The sequence below is a fragment of the Ictidomys tridecemlineatus genome, chromosome 5, assembly GCF_052094955.1.
Source record: "Ictidomys tridecemlineatus isolate mIctTri1 chromosome 5, mIctTri1.hap1, whole genome shotgun sequence".
NCBI lineage: Eukaryota > Metazoa > Chordata > Mammalia > Rodentia > Sciuridae > Ictidomys > Ictidomys tridecemlineatus.
This window is the reverse complement of record NC_135481.1, coordinates 9,250,009-9,265,731: the sequence shown is the minus strand read 5'-3', so window position 1 is coordinate 9,265,731 and position 15,723 is coordinate 9,250,009. Positions and strand designations below refer to the sequence as shown.

The 15,723-nt window shown below is 36.6% G+C and overlaps 1 protein-coding gene across 4 annotated transcripts in view; it reads right to left on the bottom strand.

Annotated features, from left to right (window-relative positions):
- Positions 1-15,723, bottom strand: part of Sin3a (SIN3 transcription regulator family member A) — a 57,922-nt gene that overhangs the window by 22,370 nt on the left and 19,829 nt on the right. For all 4 annotated transcript variants that reach the window (XM_040275241.2, XM_040275242.2, XM_040275244.2 and 1 more), the window contains exons 4-12: positions 10,591-10,697; positions 9,369-9,651; positions 8,083-8,334; positions 7,489-7,641; positions 7,188-7,346; positions 5,099-5,188; positions 2,515-2,633; positions 1,719-1,929; positions 1,155-1,271 (exon numbers count right to left, since the gene is read on the bottom strand). In XM_040275241.2, coding sequence (XP_040131175.1) covers positions 1,155-1,271; positions 1,719-1,929; positions 2,515-2,633; positions 5,099-5,188; positions 7,188-7,346; positions 7,489-7,641; positions 8,083-8,334; positions 9,369-9,651; positions 10,591-10,697 — 1,491 coding nt within the window. The remainder of the gene's footprint in view (positions 1-1,154; positions 1,272-1,718; positions 1,930-2,514; positions 2,634-5,098; positions 5,189-7,187; positions 7,347-7,488; positions 7,642-8,082; positions 8,335-9,368; positions 9,652-10,590; positions 10,698-15,723) is intronic.

The window sequence follows — 15,723 nt, the reverse complement described above, 5'->3', positions numbered from 1 at the left end:
CAAGGTCCTGGATTTAATCCCCAGCACAGCAAATAAAACAAACAAAAAAAAAAAAAAAAAAAAACTCCCCATGGAAGTTAAGACCTATCATGATTTAATTTTCTGCAAATGGCTGACACTGTTCATAAATCCTGAGGCCAAAGATGGCCAACCACTTGCCAGTAGCCAGGCAATATGTGGTTCCTTGTTGAAAAAGATATCTCCTATCCATATGAATTAGCAGAGCCACTCAATGTACACTAAACTGGATATACTTAATTTTACATCTGTAAAGATATACATATGAACTTCCCTTGACGGTAGCATAAGTAGACTTCAATCTGAATAATGGGGATTTGATTTTATTTCAGTAGTCCTCTCCTAATATAATAGCATTTTACCAACTCACTAATTTACTCCAGCTCACTCCTTCCCAAATACTTTAACACACAAAGTCCCCAACTTAATTTTCTTTCCAAAGAAGCCAAATCAATGACTTACATGAGTGAAGAATTCACACCTTAAAACAACAACAACAACAACAAAAAACAGGATTGAACCCAAGGGCATGTAACCACTAGCCACATCCCCAGTCCTTTTTTGAGAAAGGGTATTACTAAGTTGCTTATAGCCTTGTTAAATTGATGGGGCTGGCCTGGTACTTGCAATACTCCTGCCTCAGCTTCCCAAATCACTGGAATTACAGGTGTGTGCCACCCCACCTGGCAGAATTCCAGTTCCCACAGAATTGGTTTCCTAACCATACCAAGATACCAGGCTAAGCATAACAATATAGAGAACTTAAAAATATAAATCTTTCAAAACAACTTCAAGAAAGCAATATAGATCTTAAGATACTAATTTTACAGATACATATAAAACACAATGTTATCATTAAAATGATAAATGATAAAAGGATTACTATTTAATCATCAACAGATGATTTAAAAAAGGCTAATGGCCTAGATAAGTCACACCATAAAATTTTTTTTACTAATACATTAGACAAAATGCAGAAAGCATAGCTACTATCAACATAAGCATTTACCACAGAAGAATGGGAGCCTCTGGTTCTCTGATCTTAAAATAGCCAACCTTCACAGATCATATTTAATATATCCTTTCACTCAGTATCTCCCATTTCCACAAACTTCAAATGACAAACTAGTGTATACCTCAAAGCGCTCATCTTCACAACGATAAATATGTTCTTCATACTGAGTCTTCTTAGAACTAACAAAGGTGGAGTCTTCAGACCATGATGGAAAGGAAACCCAGGTATCATTTAAAACCTTCGGGTAGAAAAAGAGAGATTGTAAACCTAACAAAAGCTTTCTGGTGATTAAGCATTCTCAAAAAATAGAGGCTCTTTTGGGGGGTACTAAGGTCATTTAAAACCTTCGGGTAGAAAAAGACTATAAACCTAACAAAAGCTTTCTGATGATTGAGCATTCTCAAAAAATAGAGGCTCTTTTGGGGAGTACTGAGAATTAGTGCTCTACCACTGAGTTACATCCCCAGTCCTTTGCATTTTTTGAGCCAGGTCTTGCTAAATTGCCGAGACTGGTTTTGAACTTGCAATCCCCCTATCTCAGCCTTTAGCATCACTGGGATTGCAGGTATAAGCCACTGTGCCCAGCTTGGAGAAGGTTCTTAATTCTATCATCCAGATAAATCCTTAAGCCCTAGTACCACTGCTATCTTCTGAAGAAAGCTAAGAATTCAGGGCCAATCCTTACCTCTTTACAGAGAGGAGTCCGTCCTGTACACTTGGGCTGCTGGTAACTCTTGGGCAAGGCTCGGTAGCTAGAGCCAAGCCGTTTACAAGAGGCATAATCTATCTCCATGGCAATGCCCTCTGTGGCTCGTTCCTTTGGAAAGGTTTCCAGATGTACAGATTCCTTATAGCCCAGAAAGTTTTTAAACCAATTAAACAATTCAGGGAATTTCCTGAAGAATCAAACCAAAAACTGGTAAGCAATTACAGCCATGATATAGTAATCCCAAGGTAAGACTTCCACTATTTGGGGTTGGGTCAGAACTCTGCTACCAGAAACAAATGCCATTGATAATTACTTCCTAAGAAACACCGGTTCTAAGCATTTGGTTTCCTCTTATAGAATGCTCTCAGATCAATTAAGGTGCTAATGGAAGATTTGCACTGAAACTAGGCAATAACCAGCCTTTTTTTTTTGGATCAAGAATATTGCTTCAGGGTTCACATAATTCTTAGGTTGTTAAATATAGTCAAGATTCTAGAACCTGGGAAAGATTTGTCTCTACAAACATCAAGCACTTTGTTAGAGAATCAGAAGACAACTAGTCTTGGCAATTTGTAGATAAATATTTCAATGTACACTCTGCCTAATTTCTAATCTCTAGAGTTAGATTAGAAGATCTCTTAGAACAACACTGACATTTGAGTCAATTGACTTATCTCAATTAAATCAATTTTGCCTATCATATACTCTCACAAATCAATTATTACTTTATTTTCTTATCAGAATCAGGGGTTAAGTACCTCATTTTACTTACCCCAGAAAAGGAGAGACTAGCTGCACAAGTTCAGCCCGAGAAATCACCTCCTGGTTAAAGATAACAAGACAACGCAGGAAATTTTCATAGGCCTCTGCACTTCGTAGAGCCTTTCGCACCTTATGGAGATAAACAGAAGAAAGATGGTTATGTGGGGACTCAAGGACTTGAACTACTTTTTAAAAATTGGGGAAATTTTGACCTGATATTTGATGATAAAGGAATCAATGTTAGTTTTTAAAAGATGCAATAATGATCATATTTTAAAAGAAGTCATCTTACTAAAATTTTTATTGATAAAATAATATATCATCTGACATTTGTCTCCAAATAAACTAGGATGAGTGAGAAAACATATGAGTCAAGTGTACTGGCTAGGAGTTGGAAAGGGCAGAAGCTGGATGGTATATAAGGGATCATTTTATTCTTTACTTTCATATGTTTTAGTATTTCCACAATAAAAATTTTAAAAATCCTAGAGTATACATCCTTATATGCTTGCTGCTCCAGACCATGTTAGATTTACTGGAGTTTTTTTTTTTTTTTAAATATTTTTAATTATAGATTGACACAATACCTTTATTTATTTTTTCATGTGGTGTTGAGGATTGAACCCAGTGCCTCACATGTGCTAGGCAAACGCCCTATCACTGAGCTACAGCCCTAGCCCCCTACCCAAGCTTTTAATGCTCTTCCTAACAGGGGTTTAGAGCAGCAAGAATTTCTGTCAACACTGTTTTATTTTATTTTTAAATTTTGAGATAGGTTTTACTAAGTTGCTAAGATTACAGGTGTGAGCCACCATACCCAGCTGAACATTTTAATATTCCAAAACATAAAGTAGTCAATAGTACAGAAGAGAGTAAAACTAACCTAACTTGGTGACCAATCTGGAGTTTCAGTTACAAAAGTAAATAGCATTGTAGTTCTTTGGTGGGGACTGTAGACTGTCACCAAACAAAATTCTTTATTATTAGCACTTCCCATTTCCACAAACTTCAAATAACAAAGGAGTGTATACCACAAAGCCTTCATCTTCACAATGATAAATATGTTCTTCATACTGAGTCTTCTTAGAACTGAACTAACAAACCTTTAATAGCCTGTCCAGCAATAGATACTGTATGGAATATGATAAATGTACTAAAGATAAATGTACTGTACTTTTTGTACTATATGCCTATTTGCTTTTATTAGCTTCTCAATGTATACAAAAGCATACGTAAGTCTAACCCTATATACTCATTCAGCCTCAATGATTAATATATAGTAAATTTTGTTCCTTCTCTTTTCATTTCTTCTACCACTGACATCTTAAAGTAAGCTCCACATAGATCACGAATACATTCTTAATTATGTATCCCTTATTAAAAGCACTAAAAAATATCACTACCTTTTACAGGAGAGGTCACATATACACAGAGACAGAAAGATATCATCTGCCTTTCTATAAAAATAGAGGTACAAGATAAGCTTAATCACCACCAGATCAATTCAGGCAGGTTCCTACAGTAAGAAGCCCAACTAGTTGCCAGCTACCCCACTCAAAAGTTGACTGCTAATCACCAAGCTAACTCCAAAAAGGAAGCCTGTTACAGGAGAGGAATCAAACTATAATATCACACAACATGGTTTGTACCAGTAATCTCCATTCTGCCTGCTCATTAGAAACACCTGGGGATCTTTGAAAACATTCCATTAAATCAGAATTCCCACAACACTATATGTGTTTACTGCAAATAATTATCACAGCAATTAGAAGATTACAAGTCATTTTGGGGCTGGGAGAATAAGTCAGTGGTAAAGCACACATCTGGCATATGTGAGGCCCTGGATTTCAATCCCTAAAAAAAAAAAAAAAATCCTAAGGGGGGGGGGGGAACGTTGCTAGGCACAGGGGTGTATGCCTGTCATCTCAGTGATTTGGGAGACTAAGGCAGTAGGATTGCAAGTTCAAGGCCAGTCTCGGCAAATTAGTAAGGACTTAAGCACCTTAGTGAGACACTGATGCAAAATAAAAATTAAAAATGTCTAGGGATGTAGCTCAGTGGTAAAGCTCCTCTGGGTTCAATCCCTAGTATCCCTTTCACCCACCCCCCACCTCCACCCCAAAGAGACATCTTAAATTCAACAAGATGCTGGTACTAACACTTCCCTTTGTACAGACTAAGCTATCTATCTATAGAGAGGGCCCAACACCTTCTTTTGAGAGGAACATGACACATTTCTAAAAAGGCTTTCTTCCACCATGAAATGCTGTATATTGTCACAAAATACTTCACAAAACCAAAAAAGAAAGTGCTACTACTTTTCTAGCAGGGCTAACAGCAGCTGACAGCAAGGACCCAGTTAAAAACTAGAAAGACCTAGGACTGGGGGCACAGTTCAGGGGTAGAATGCTTGCATAGGAATGTACAAGGCTTTGGGTTCAATCCCCAACACTGAAAAGACAGACAAAAAGAGAGGACGTCCTAATCATTTTGATGCCTTTGGGTGGGGGGGAGCCTTTTCTGGGAATGGAGTGATTCTCCTTCATCATTAATAGCTAATATGCTAATATCAAACCATATTCATCTTTACTCACCTTATCAAAAAATAATGATTCAGTTCCAACCCCATGCTTGCTGGCATCTGCCATAGAAGAATCCTTTAGGCTGAGCAGTTTGGGTTTCTTCTGCAAAGGAAAAAAAAAAATCAGATATGTGAGGCTCAAAGTGGACTTCTCTGACTTGTATTTTTATCTCTGTTAAACAGTTCCCATTACTGAAATTGCTGCTGATGAATACATTGAATAAATAAGAATTCAAGTCACTAACTCAATTTATACCCTAAAAAATTTCTACTGTCTTTCTCTTTGTTTGCCTGTCAATTTGTTTCTCCATCAGAAACTCACAGAATCATTCTACTACCCCTAAAATGTTATCTCCAGAAATGATCACAGCATTACTGTGGAAAACTTTCAGAATATCCTTACTTTTCCTAGAGGCCAAAAGTAACTTAATTTCTAATCTAATACCACTGATTTCTTTTCCTATCAGTTGAGGAAAAAAAAAAAAAAAGGCTATTTATAAAAACTATCTGGCATGTGTTGCCTAGTAGACAAAATTCAATCTTTACCCTTTAATAATATTTTAATTTAAAAATTCATTAAAAAACATACTTTACTTTCCTAATAGAAGGAATAACTATCTCATCAATAATATCCACTCAGAATAATTTAAAGGCTATGCTATAGTCCTGTCAAAAAAATTTTTTTTCAGTGCTTCGGTTGAATTGAGGGTCTCACACATGCTAGGTACTCGAAGTCCAAGAATTTACTTTAAAAAACATACTTCTCACTAGAAATTCATAAACTTTGTAAGAAGCAGCACATTTACCTTGGCCATCTCAGAGCCCACATTCATAGGATAGGAGCCATAGCCTCTGCTCATACTGCCTATAAAAAGCAGGTGGAAATTGTAAGCTCCCAACATATTGTTTCCACCTGCATATCATCAATTATGGGAGGAAAATAAATCCAAGAGTGGAGCCTATCTGCAAAGATGATTCTTGCTATCCATATAATACCTTTACTGAAGTGAAAAAAGAGAAATCATAACTGTTTAATTTGATTTCAAAAAGAGAAACCATTAAAAACACACACACAAATTAGGGTCCTTCAAAAATGTTGGCAACACCTACTATGTCAGTCCCTGGAGTCAAGTCATTTGTTCACTAGTCACCTTTTTTTATTTTTATTTTTTAATTGTAGTTAGACACAATACCTTTATTTTATTTATTTATTTTTATGTGGTGCTGAGGACTGAAGCCAGGCCCTCGGACATCCGAGGCAAGCGCTCTACTGCTAAGCCACAACCCCAGCCCCGAGTCAGTCACCTCTTACTATTAGAAATTTCACTAGCTTCTCCGATTCTTCAATGAAATTGTGTAGACATGTTTATCTTTTCCATATTACATATTGCTTTAGAATTCATGTAAGATTTCAACATTTGTTACATCCATTTATTCCTCTTCCTATTATAGTTGCATTGCAAAGAAGGGGAGAAAGCTTAGTTTTCTGTAGACAGGCCATCAGTGTTTTACTATAACAAGAAGCATCATGTGATGGGTTACTAACAGAAGCTTAAGATCTCCTTCTGCTATAGCCCAAAAGCTCTGCCTTGGAGATTAAGATGATATAGATCAGATCTGGCAACCCAACAAAGAACCCTGGGCAGGACAGGCCCCTAGTTAAAGAGTTCTCACAAAGCACCTGGGCTATATTTGCAAGTAGACCCCAGAGAGCATCCCCTTATATTTCTGAAACAATTATCAAGCCTAAACATCATCCTATCAGAAAGCAGACTTAAAGAAGGGAAAAATTAGTAAATCTCATAAAGCCTTAGCAGCAAACAAAAATAAATAATAGCTCATAGCAAAGAAAATTAGAAATAAAACAGTCAAAAAAACACAATAATCCAAGCAACAAATATTATTCTAACATTCTTTTGCAAAACCAGATAAAAAGTTTTGCAATTAAGTTTCAATTAAGTTTCTGTGACCTATACAACTTGCTATGAATATTCAGGATCCAACTGTCACCCTTAAGATAAGAACACACAATCAAATCTAGAGCACTTGTATACTGGGACTGCTTGTGGAAGTTAAAATGAGTAGCTCCTGCCCATTCTCACCTTCACTGGAGGTGTGGTTCCTGTTCCAGAGTGCCTGCGGATTTGGCAGCCATTCTGGCTGGGCCTCTGTGGCTTGTTGTTGAGTTGGGGCTTCTTCACAGTGCCTCCATGGTCATTTCTCACAGAATCAACCTTCTCTGCAGTTGTTTTGCTTAAAAGCTGATTAAGACACATGCAAGAGATTAATGCTCTGATCAAAGCAAGTTAAGTAGCATCTAGGAAGTCCCATTCTGATCATGGCTTACCAACTTATCTAAGATGATAATTCTAAATAGTGCAGTTTTTCTAAATTAAAGCTTACCACAGAGCTGTTGGCATCTGGTAGAAACTGTCCAAATTCTGACAAAAGATCTTCTTGGTTTTTAAAGAGACGAGCCACCTGGGCATATACCTCCTGCTCAGTCAAAGCTGGAGTATAGTTTCCTCCAGCCTCCTTGGCATTGCGTTGTTCTTTCTGAGGAATTGCAAGTAGGAAGAGATCATAGTAGAGGGCCACCGTTTTCAATCACATACCACTGAACACTTTCTATAATATTTGATGCTCCTATATCATCTACATAGGCTGCACTAAAAAAAGTCTATGTTCTTGATACTTGTTTTGACGACAGACATTTACATTGAGAAAGAACAGAAGATGCTGATGACAATTAATTACTTTTAAAATTAGGCCGATAAATGTTAATGTGCCTGGGTGGTGGTGGTGGTGGTAGTGGTGGGGGACTAACTGATAAAACAAAATATTAGAGAACTTTCTACTCTTATAGTAGATTAACCAGTCTACACAAATTGCCCTCTAAACTTAACAGATAAAACATGTATTCATTTCACCAGCCACTGACTGGATGATACAGAGCACTCAAATTAGGCAAATAAAATTGACTTTAAGGACACTTACCTGATATGTGTGCAAAATCTCCAGGAACGCTTTGTATATATCTGGTTGGCCCTGGAATCTGTTCTTGATCTTATTAACGTAGTTGATGGCATGATTAAATTCCACAGGCTGATTGTTCTGCAAGGATGGGGCAGTTCCCAATGAGATTGTCACTGGTGTGTGAGGCTGGACCGGTGGAGAACGTGGGGATGCATATGGTGGGAGTGGGGGAGTCTGCTGACTGGCTGGAGTATGTGCTTGTAACTGGGAAGGCTAAAGAGAAAAAAAAAAACAAACTTTTATTCAAGAGCATAGATGGTTTGACAAAGGGCTAGAAAGTTCAAACTAAAAAGAAAAAAAATGTCTGATCAACTGATATCCTTTACTTCTCCACTCAGGGCAGATTAGTTTAGCTCAACTCAAATCATACTGGATAGGGGTAGGAGATGTAGAGGTATTGCAAATTATGATACAAATATCTTAAGTTTTAAACTTTCTAAATACAACCTTGAAACTGGAGCCATCTCCATTATAGAGAAGAGTTTTTCATGTGCTCACTATCTCAACAGGTACACAAAGGAAAAAACAAACAACAACTCATTCTATATGGATCTTTAATTTCAAAGATAATAACACTTTAATTGTTGCAGTAACTCCACATAAAAATGTCTTTTAGACCAGCTCTGTCCCGTAGACTGTGAGATCACGAAATGTTCTTTATTTGCACCATCCTGTAAAATAGCCACTAGCCATATGTGGCTACTGAGCACTTAAAATGTGGTCAGAGTAAATGAAAAGCTGAATTTGTTTAACTGATTTAAATTAAAATATAGTCATATGTGGCTAGTAGATAGTGTACCAAACAGTGTGGGTCTAGACCAACAACACACCATCACCATCAAGATCTTCTAGTCTGATATGACCTAACCTGAAAAACAATATCTTTTGCAAATAACCATATGTGACTTAGTACCCTAAATTTAGTGCCCTATTTTAGTACCCTAAATTTGACCATGGTAAAATGATCATTTCCAAGCTGGGTGCATTGGCACATGCCTGTAGTCCCAGCTACTTGGGAAGCTGAGGTTAGAGGAAACCTTGAGCTCTCACTGATTCCTGATGTCAATTTAAATAGATTACTAAATATGTGATATGCAAATGTGAGCCACATGATAGTGATGTCTACATCTTCTCTAATGAAATCTTTGTGATTTGTCTATTATTTGAGTTTTATAAAGGGAAAATGTCAAGAAGGATGCTTTCTAGGGGATACATTTCATACAATGCAGTATTTTCCAAGTGCTCACCTTGCTAACTTTGGCAGGTGGGGGCTGAGGAGCAGGTTGAGCAGGAGCTGGAGCTGACTGGGCTGAAGGCTGAGAAGGATGCTGGGGTGGTGGCTGAGGCTGGGGCTGGATGCCGTGGGTGGGGATCTGATGAACCTGGCCAGGAGTTGTCACATTCACCATATCATTGGTCTGTACTTCAATTTTATAGCCAGGAGGCAAGAAGGTGTTGAAACCCATGATCAGGTCAGGGTGGCCTTTGAACAACTGTGACACACGGCTAATCACTCCTGGAGTGTCAATGCTGATTAAAAAAAAAAAAGAAAGAAAGAAAGAAAGAAAAGCAGGTTGATGAATAGCAGGTTTGATGAACACCCTAAGGAAAAAATTTAACTAGGTTTTCTCTAAAAAGGAAAATATAAAAAAAAAAATCAACCTGTATAGTATAATAATTAATGACAAATAATTCTGAAATTCTAAACTAAAGCTAAGCACAAAGAGGCTTGGTCACAATTTTGAAGAAAATACAGTCATGGCAACAATTCTATCAAGAAGATTCTCAGTGAGTCTAAAGTTGTGATTCCTGAGCAAGATTCAACCTTTGAATTTTGCTATTTCTTGAAATTAATACTTGGCTTTGGTGGAGGTACATACATTTGCCCTTAGTATGTTACAGTTTAGTAAATGTAGCATTTACAGTTACCAAAAAAAAAAAAAAAATCAAACTTTTATAAGCCAAAATAAACCATTTTCTGGGCATATTATTCTCTTGCAATAGTGAGCCATGCCAGAATACTAGGGTATATTAAACTAATCCAAAAATCAAGTAGCCTAAATTATTATTGGTGTTACTCAACAGATTCAGATACAGCATTAAGAAATAGTCTAGGTAAGAAAAATTTACCAATAGGGAGAAAACAAAAGTCTAGTGGCCAAAATTTCCATCAATAAACCAACAAATAAGTCCGTAAAATAAAAGCATGATCCTGAAAATTCAACCTCCAAAAGGGGACATCCAACAGATAAGAATAAGTCTCCATCTAAAAACAACATGCCAGGGTGGGGATGTGGCTCAAGCGGTAGCGCGCTCGCCTGGCATGCGTGCAGCCCGGGTTCGATCCCTAGCACCACATATAAACAAAGATGTATCTGCCGAAAACTAAATAAATAAATAAATAATAAAAATAAATAAAAATAAAAACAACATGCCAACCACAAACTTAAGTGTAACCACATCTTTTACCTCTGAGATTTAAATTCCTTCATGATGTCAAGGAAATCATTGTAGACCTGAGGCTGACTACCAAACTGTAGCTTCACCTGATCAAGATAGGACAGTGCATCTTCCACCTGAGGCAGGAATAAATCTCAAAGTTATAAAAAATTAAAACATAAGCAAAAATCACAAGAAGAAAGGCTTTATGCCTAAATAAATTCAAAACAGTAAATGAAATATAAAGTATTAGAAATTAGCAGTGGGTGCTAATAATAAAATTCAATCTTCAAAATCAACTTAAAAAATCTGTAGACTTGCCCTAGACAATTCTGGAGAAAATGATCAGTAATTAACAATCACAATAATGCAACATGATTCATTTCATAAGTATTAACATACAACATGGTGGGCCCCATGCAGACACTAAAGAAACCAACAAGTAAATCACAGCCACTATTCAGTAGAAATTTGTTCATATCTAGTCAAGAAATCATAACACAGTGGGATAAATGGGTAATCACCAAATACCTGTACAGTGCATGGAAATGGCATTGCCCTTCCCCACAAAAAGTGAGGACAATCCATAGATAAAGCATAAACTGAGACCTAATGATGAGTAAAATTTGTCAAAAGTACAGATTAGCAAAGAAAGTCAGAGGAAGCAGCATGGGCAAAATCCCAGACAGGACATTAGGTGGCAAAACATTTGGAAAACTGAGAACAGTTTACCTTGACTGGAGGATAAGTATTGACAGGAAGAGTAAGAAGAGATAAGACCAAAATAAACAACAACAAAAACAGGCTCTAGATCCTGAAAGAAATTATACATCTTATTTAAAAACAATTTAGATTTTTTAAAAAGTATTTGTTTTATTTGTAATTGTACATGGACACAATACCTTTATATATTTTTTATTTATGTGGTTCTGAGGATGGAACCCAGTGTCCCACACATGAGGAAAGAGCTTTACAACCAAGTCACAACCCCAGCCCTAGATTTTTATCATCTGCATTTTCATGTACTCAATTTGACCAGTGTTAGGGGAGGAGGGGACCACTGGTGCAGAGCAGGATAGACAGCCTAAAATAGAAAAGGAGGAAGACCAGTTATGCTATGGGACTAATTGGATAACTCATATTAGGAACGGTGACTTGAATTTCAGTAATGGTGAAGAGGAGAGAGAACAGCACATATGCAAAAACTTTTAAAAGATTCAAATAACAGGGCTGGGGTTGTGGCTCAGAAGTAGCACACTTGCCTGGCATGTGTGAGGCAACTGGGTTCTATTCTCAGCACCATATAAAAATAAATGTCTGTCAACAAAAGATAAATAAAATAAATAAAATTTAAAAATTAAAAAAAAAGATTCAAATAAAAAAATTTGGGGACTGATCAGATGAGCGACAAGGAAGAGCTGGCATTCAAAAGTGACTGGCGACAAAAAGTAAAATGTTTGAAGGGCTACAAAGTTATGAGTCTGATCTAGGACAACTCAACTTTAAGTTACTCAGGAGACATCTAAGGAAATCCCCACTAGGTGTTTCCTATATATTCTGGGATAGACATTTTATATTATACAAAATAACAGGCTTAGGAAAGTTTCAGAAATAATTTGGCCAATATGGCTCCTCAGCACTTTCTTCCAACTTCAACAACTCTATCCATTCAGGACATTGTTTTAAGGCAGCATCTTGGAAAGCTGATTTAAGCCACACTTTTTGATGTATTATGAAATGGAACATTTATGTTCAAATAAACCATTAAATGATGCTACAGTCTAAATGTTGTCCTCCAAAATTTATATGTTGAAATTTAATCACCAATGTGAAAATATTTACTTGGATCTTTAGGAGGGGAAGTCATAAAAACAAAACCTCATGAATGGATTAGCAACTTAGCAGAAGGGTTGGTGGAAACTAGTATTGGTCCTTTTTACCCTTCTATGTTCTGCCACATGAGGGCAGTTTTTTTCTCCCCACATTTTTTTATTGGTACATTATCATTTTATGTACTGATGGGATTCGTTGTTACATATCATATATTACACAATATACAATATAACAACATAATTTGGCCAACATGGCTCCTCGGTACTTTCCTCCTCCCTCAACAACTCTTACCCATTAGGGACACTGTTTTAAGGCAGCATCTTGGAAGCAAAGACTGGAACCTCACCAGACTTCTAGATCACCTAGATATTGAATTTTCCATTCTCCAGATCTATTAGAGGTAAACTTCCATTATTCATAAAATTACCAACTCTCAGGTATTTTGTTAAAGTAGTACTAATGAATAGAGGCAAGTAATATTTCAAGAGTTGTCTAAGCTGGGCACAGTGGTAAAAACATAGTCCCAGCCAGTCGAGAGCTTGAGGCAGAAGGATCACTTGAGCCCAGGAATTTAAGACCTTATTGGGCAACATAGCAAGACATGATCTTAAAAGCAAAAACAGAATGGTCCAAATTTCAATTCTGACTGTGGTTATTCAGAGTATTTCAGTATTGTTAGGACACATACTGTATACTGGTCAATTCCTACTTGTATGATACTTCATAAATTACTCGACAATTTCTGTTGAGATTCAATAGACTAACTTATACTCAGAACTTTCCTTTTCAATGTTTCATTAATGGCCAAGTTGATTGAACAAAAAACTGTAAGGTATGCAGTAGAAACAAAAGATTTAGGAAGATACTTAAGAATAGCATTTTCCACTACGTGACAAGTAAGAGTTATCAAAAATATAATATGAAGTTATGTGCGGTGGCACATGCCTGTAATCCCAGTGGCTCAGGAGGCTGAGACAGGAGGATCTTGAGTTCAGAGCCAGCTTCAGCAACTTAGTGATGCCCTAAGGAATTCAGTGAGACCTTGTCTCTAAATAAAATACAAAAAGTAGAACTGGGGATGTGGCTCAGTGGTCAAGTGCTCCTGAGTTAAATTCCCAGAATCGGGGGCAGGGGGAAAAAAAAAAGGCAAATTTAAGCTGGATAAGGTGTCACACATGCCTAATGACTTGGGAGGCCAAGGAAGGAGGACTGCAAGTTCAAGGACAGCCTTGGCAACTTAGTAAGACCCTGTCTCTAAATAAAAACAGGGTTGGGAATGTAGCTCCATGTAAAGCTCCCCTGAATTCAATCCCTAATACTTCAAACCACACACTCACAAAGAGTTAAGTTTATAGAGCTGTCAGTGTAGCTCAGTGCTAGATCACATCCCTAACATGCATGAAGCCCTGGGTTCAATCCTGAGCACTGCAAACAAAACAAAAAGGAGCATATTATAAGCTTTTCTGGAAGGTTAAGATATTACCTATAGAATATGGTATTAATACAGCATTAAATCACACAAAATCAATTAAAAATGTTTTTCAGGAGTTGGTAGGGTGCTAAGCTTACAGAAATATTACATTTTGCAATACAGTTATCATTCTATAAGCAACTTTTAAGAAAAACACCAAATTTTCCCAATGAGCCCAAATAATTTGCACTCTTATGGATGGTGCTATAGTCATCTCTTAATCACAAGAACTCTACTAGATGCCTAAAATTTGATAGTACTGAACCCACTAGGTATTCTCCTATACACACTTTTTATGATGAAGTTTTATTTATAAATTAGACATATAAGTAGATTAACAACAATAACTTACTTTGGATATTACCAACCTCAGCATACAATTTTCCCCCTTATTTATTGAGAACTTTCATATTTTCACTTAAAAAGAAGTACTATAACACTTCCCTTTAGCATATATGAATCGCCAGCACCACTATTCTTGCACTTTGGGGCCTTTATTAAGTCAAATATTTAATACTTGAGTGCAAAACTGTGATACCACAACAGTAGGTCTGATAATCTCACATGATCTGATAACCAAGAGGACTACTAAGTGAATAACAGGCAGGTTTTCAGTGCTTTAAAATGCATGAGGCATCTATAGAGAAGTGAAGCTTGTGTTCTCAACTAACCTTTTCTCTGCTTACTTAAATATATATACTATATATTTAAGTATAGTATAGATATGATGAACAAAGGTATGATTTACATCCCACTTTGGACAGAGGGAGAAGGTAAGATTTCATCATACTATTCAGGATGGCAGGATTCTTAAAATTCATAAATCGTTTTATTTCTAGAATTTTCCATGTAATATTTGCAGACCTACAGGTAACAACAGAAAGCAAAGAGAAGCAAGTGAAACTGTGGCTAAAGGGGGACACTAATAAATCAGGGAAAACAGAAGAGTATATTGTCTTAAGAGTATATTGTTCATTCCTAACTGCAATAATTTTGTGTGCTCAGGCTATTATAATCAAATGAAGATCTAACATTTATCTCATTATGATTATGTTAATTTTCAATTCATATTTCCTAGAAAAACTGAAACCTGGTGTACTTGCTACAGCAATTATACAGTTTGAAAACAAGTAAGGAGAGACAAGGTTAGCTGAGAACACAAGCTTCACTTCTCTATAGATGCCTCACGCATTTCAAAGCACTGAAAACCTACAGCACATATTTAGAAGAGATGAAAACAATAACATCTCATTCACAATTAGTTTCCCCCAAAGGAAAGGCAATCCCAAAAGGAACATATGTTTTACTAATGATAGCAAATCAGTTACTCATAAAAAGGAATAAGAACAACAACAAATAAATAAATAAAAATAAAAAAGAAGAAAGGACTAAGAAGCAGGCACAGTGGTGTATATCTATAATCCCGGCAGCTCGGGAGGCTGAGGCAAGATGATCACAAGTTCAAAGCCAGCCTCAACAACTTAGTAATACCATCTCAAAGTTCAAAAAATAACTGGGCTAGAGATGTGGCTCAGTGGCTGAGTGCCCCTGAGTTGTTCAATCCCTAGTACATATGTACCTACGTACACATATACATAAATAAATGGAATAAGAACCACCAGATATACTACTGAACGGATTTACTGGACAGGCTTATAGCCAATCATGTGCACACAATAAAAGTCTTATATGATATTAAGAACTATACGTTCAAAAGGAAGCACCCAAAACTGGATTTTAAAGTTTATTTTGTATGAAAAGTCCTTGAATTCTAATAATATTTGAGTATTGTGCATTCATATATTCCACTAACATTTCTTACAGCTATTCTTCTCTGGATCAGCACTAATGTCAGCATG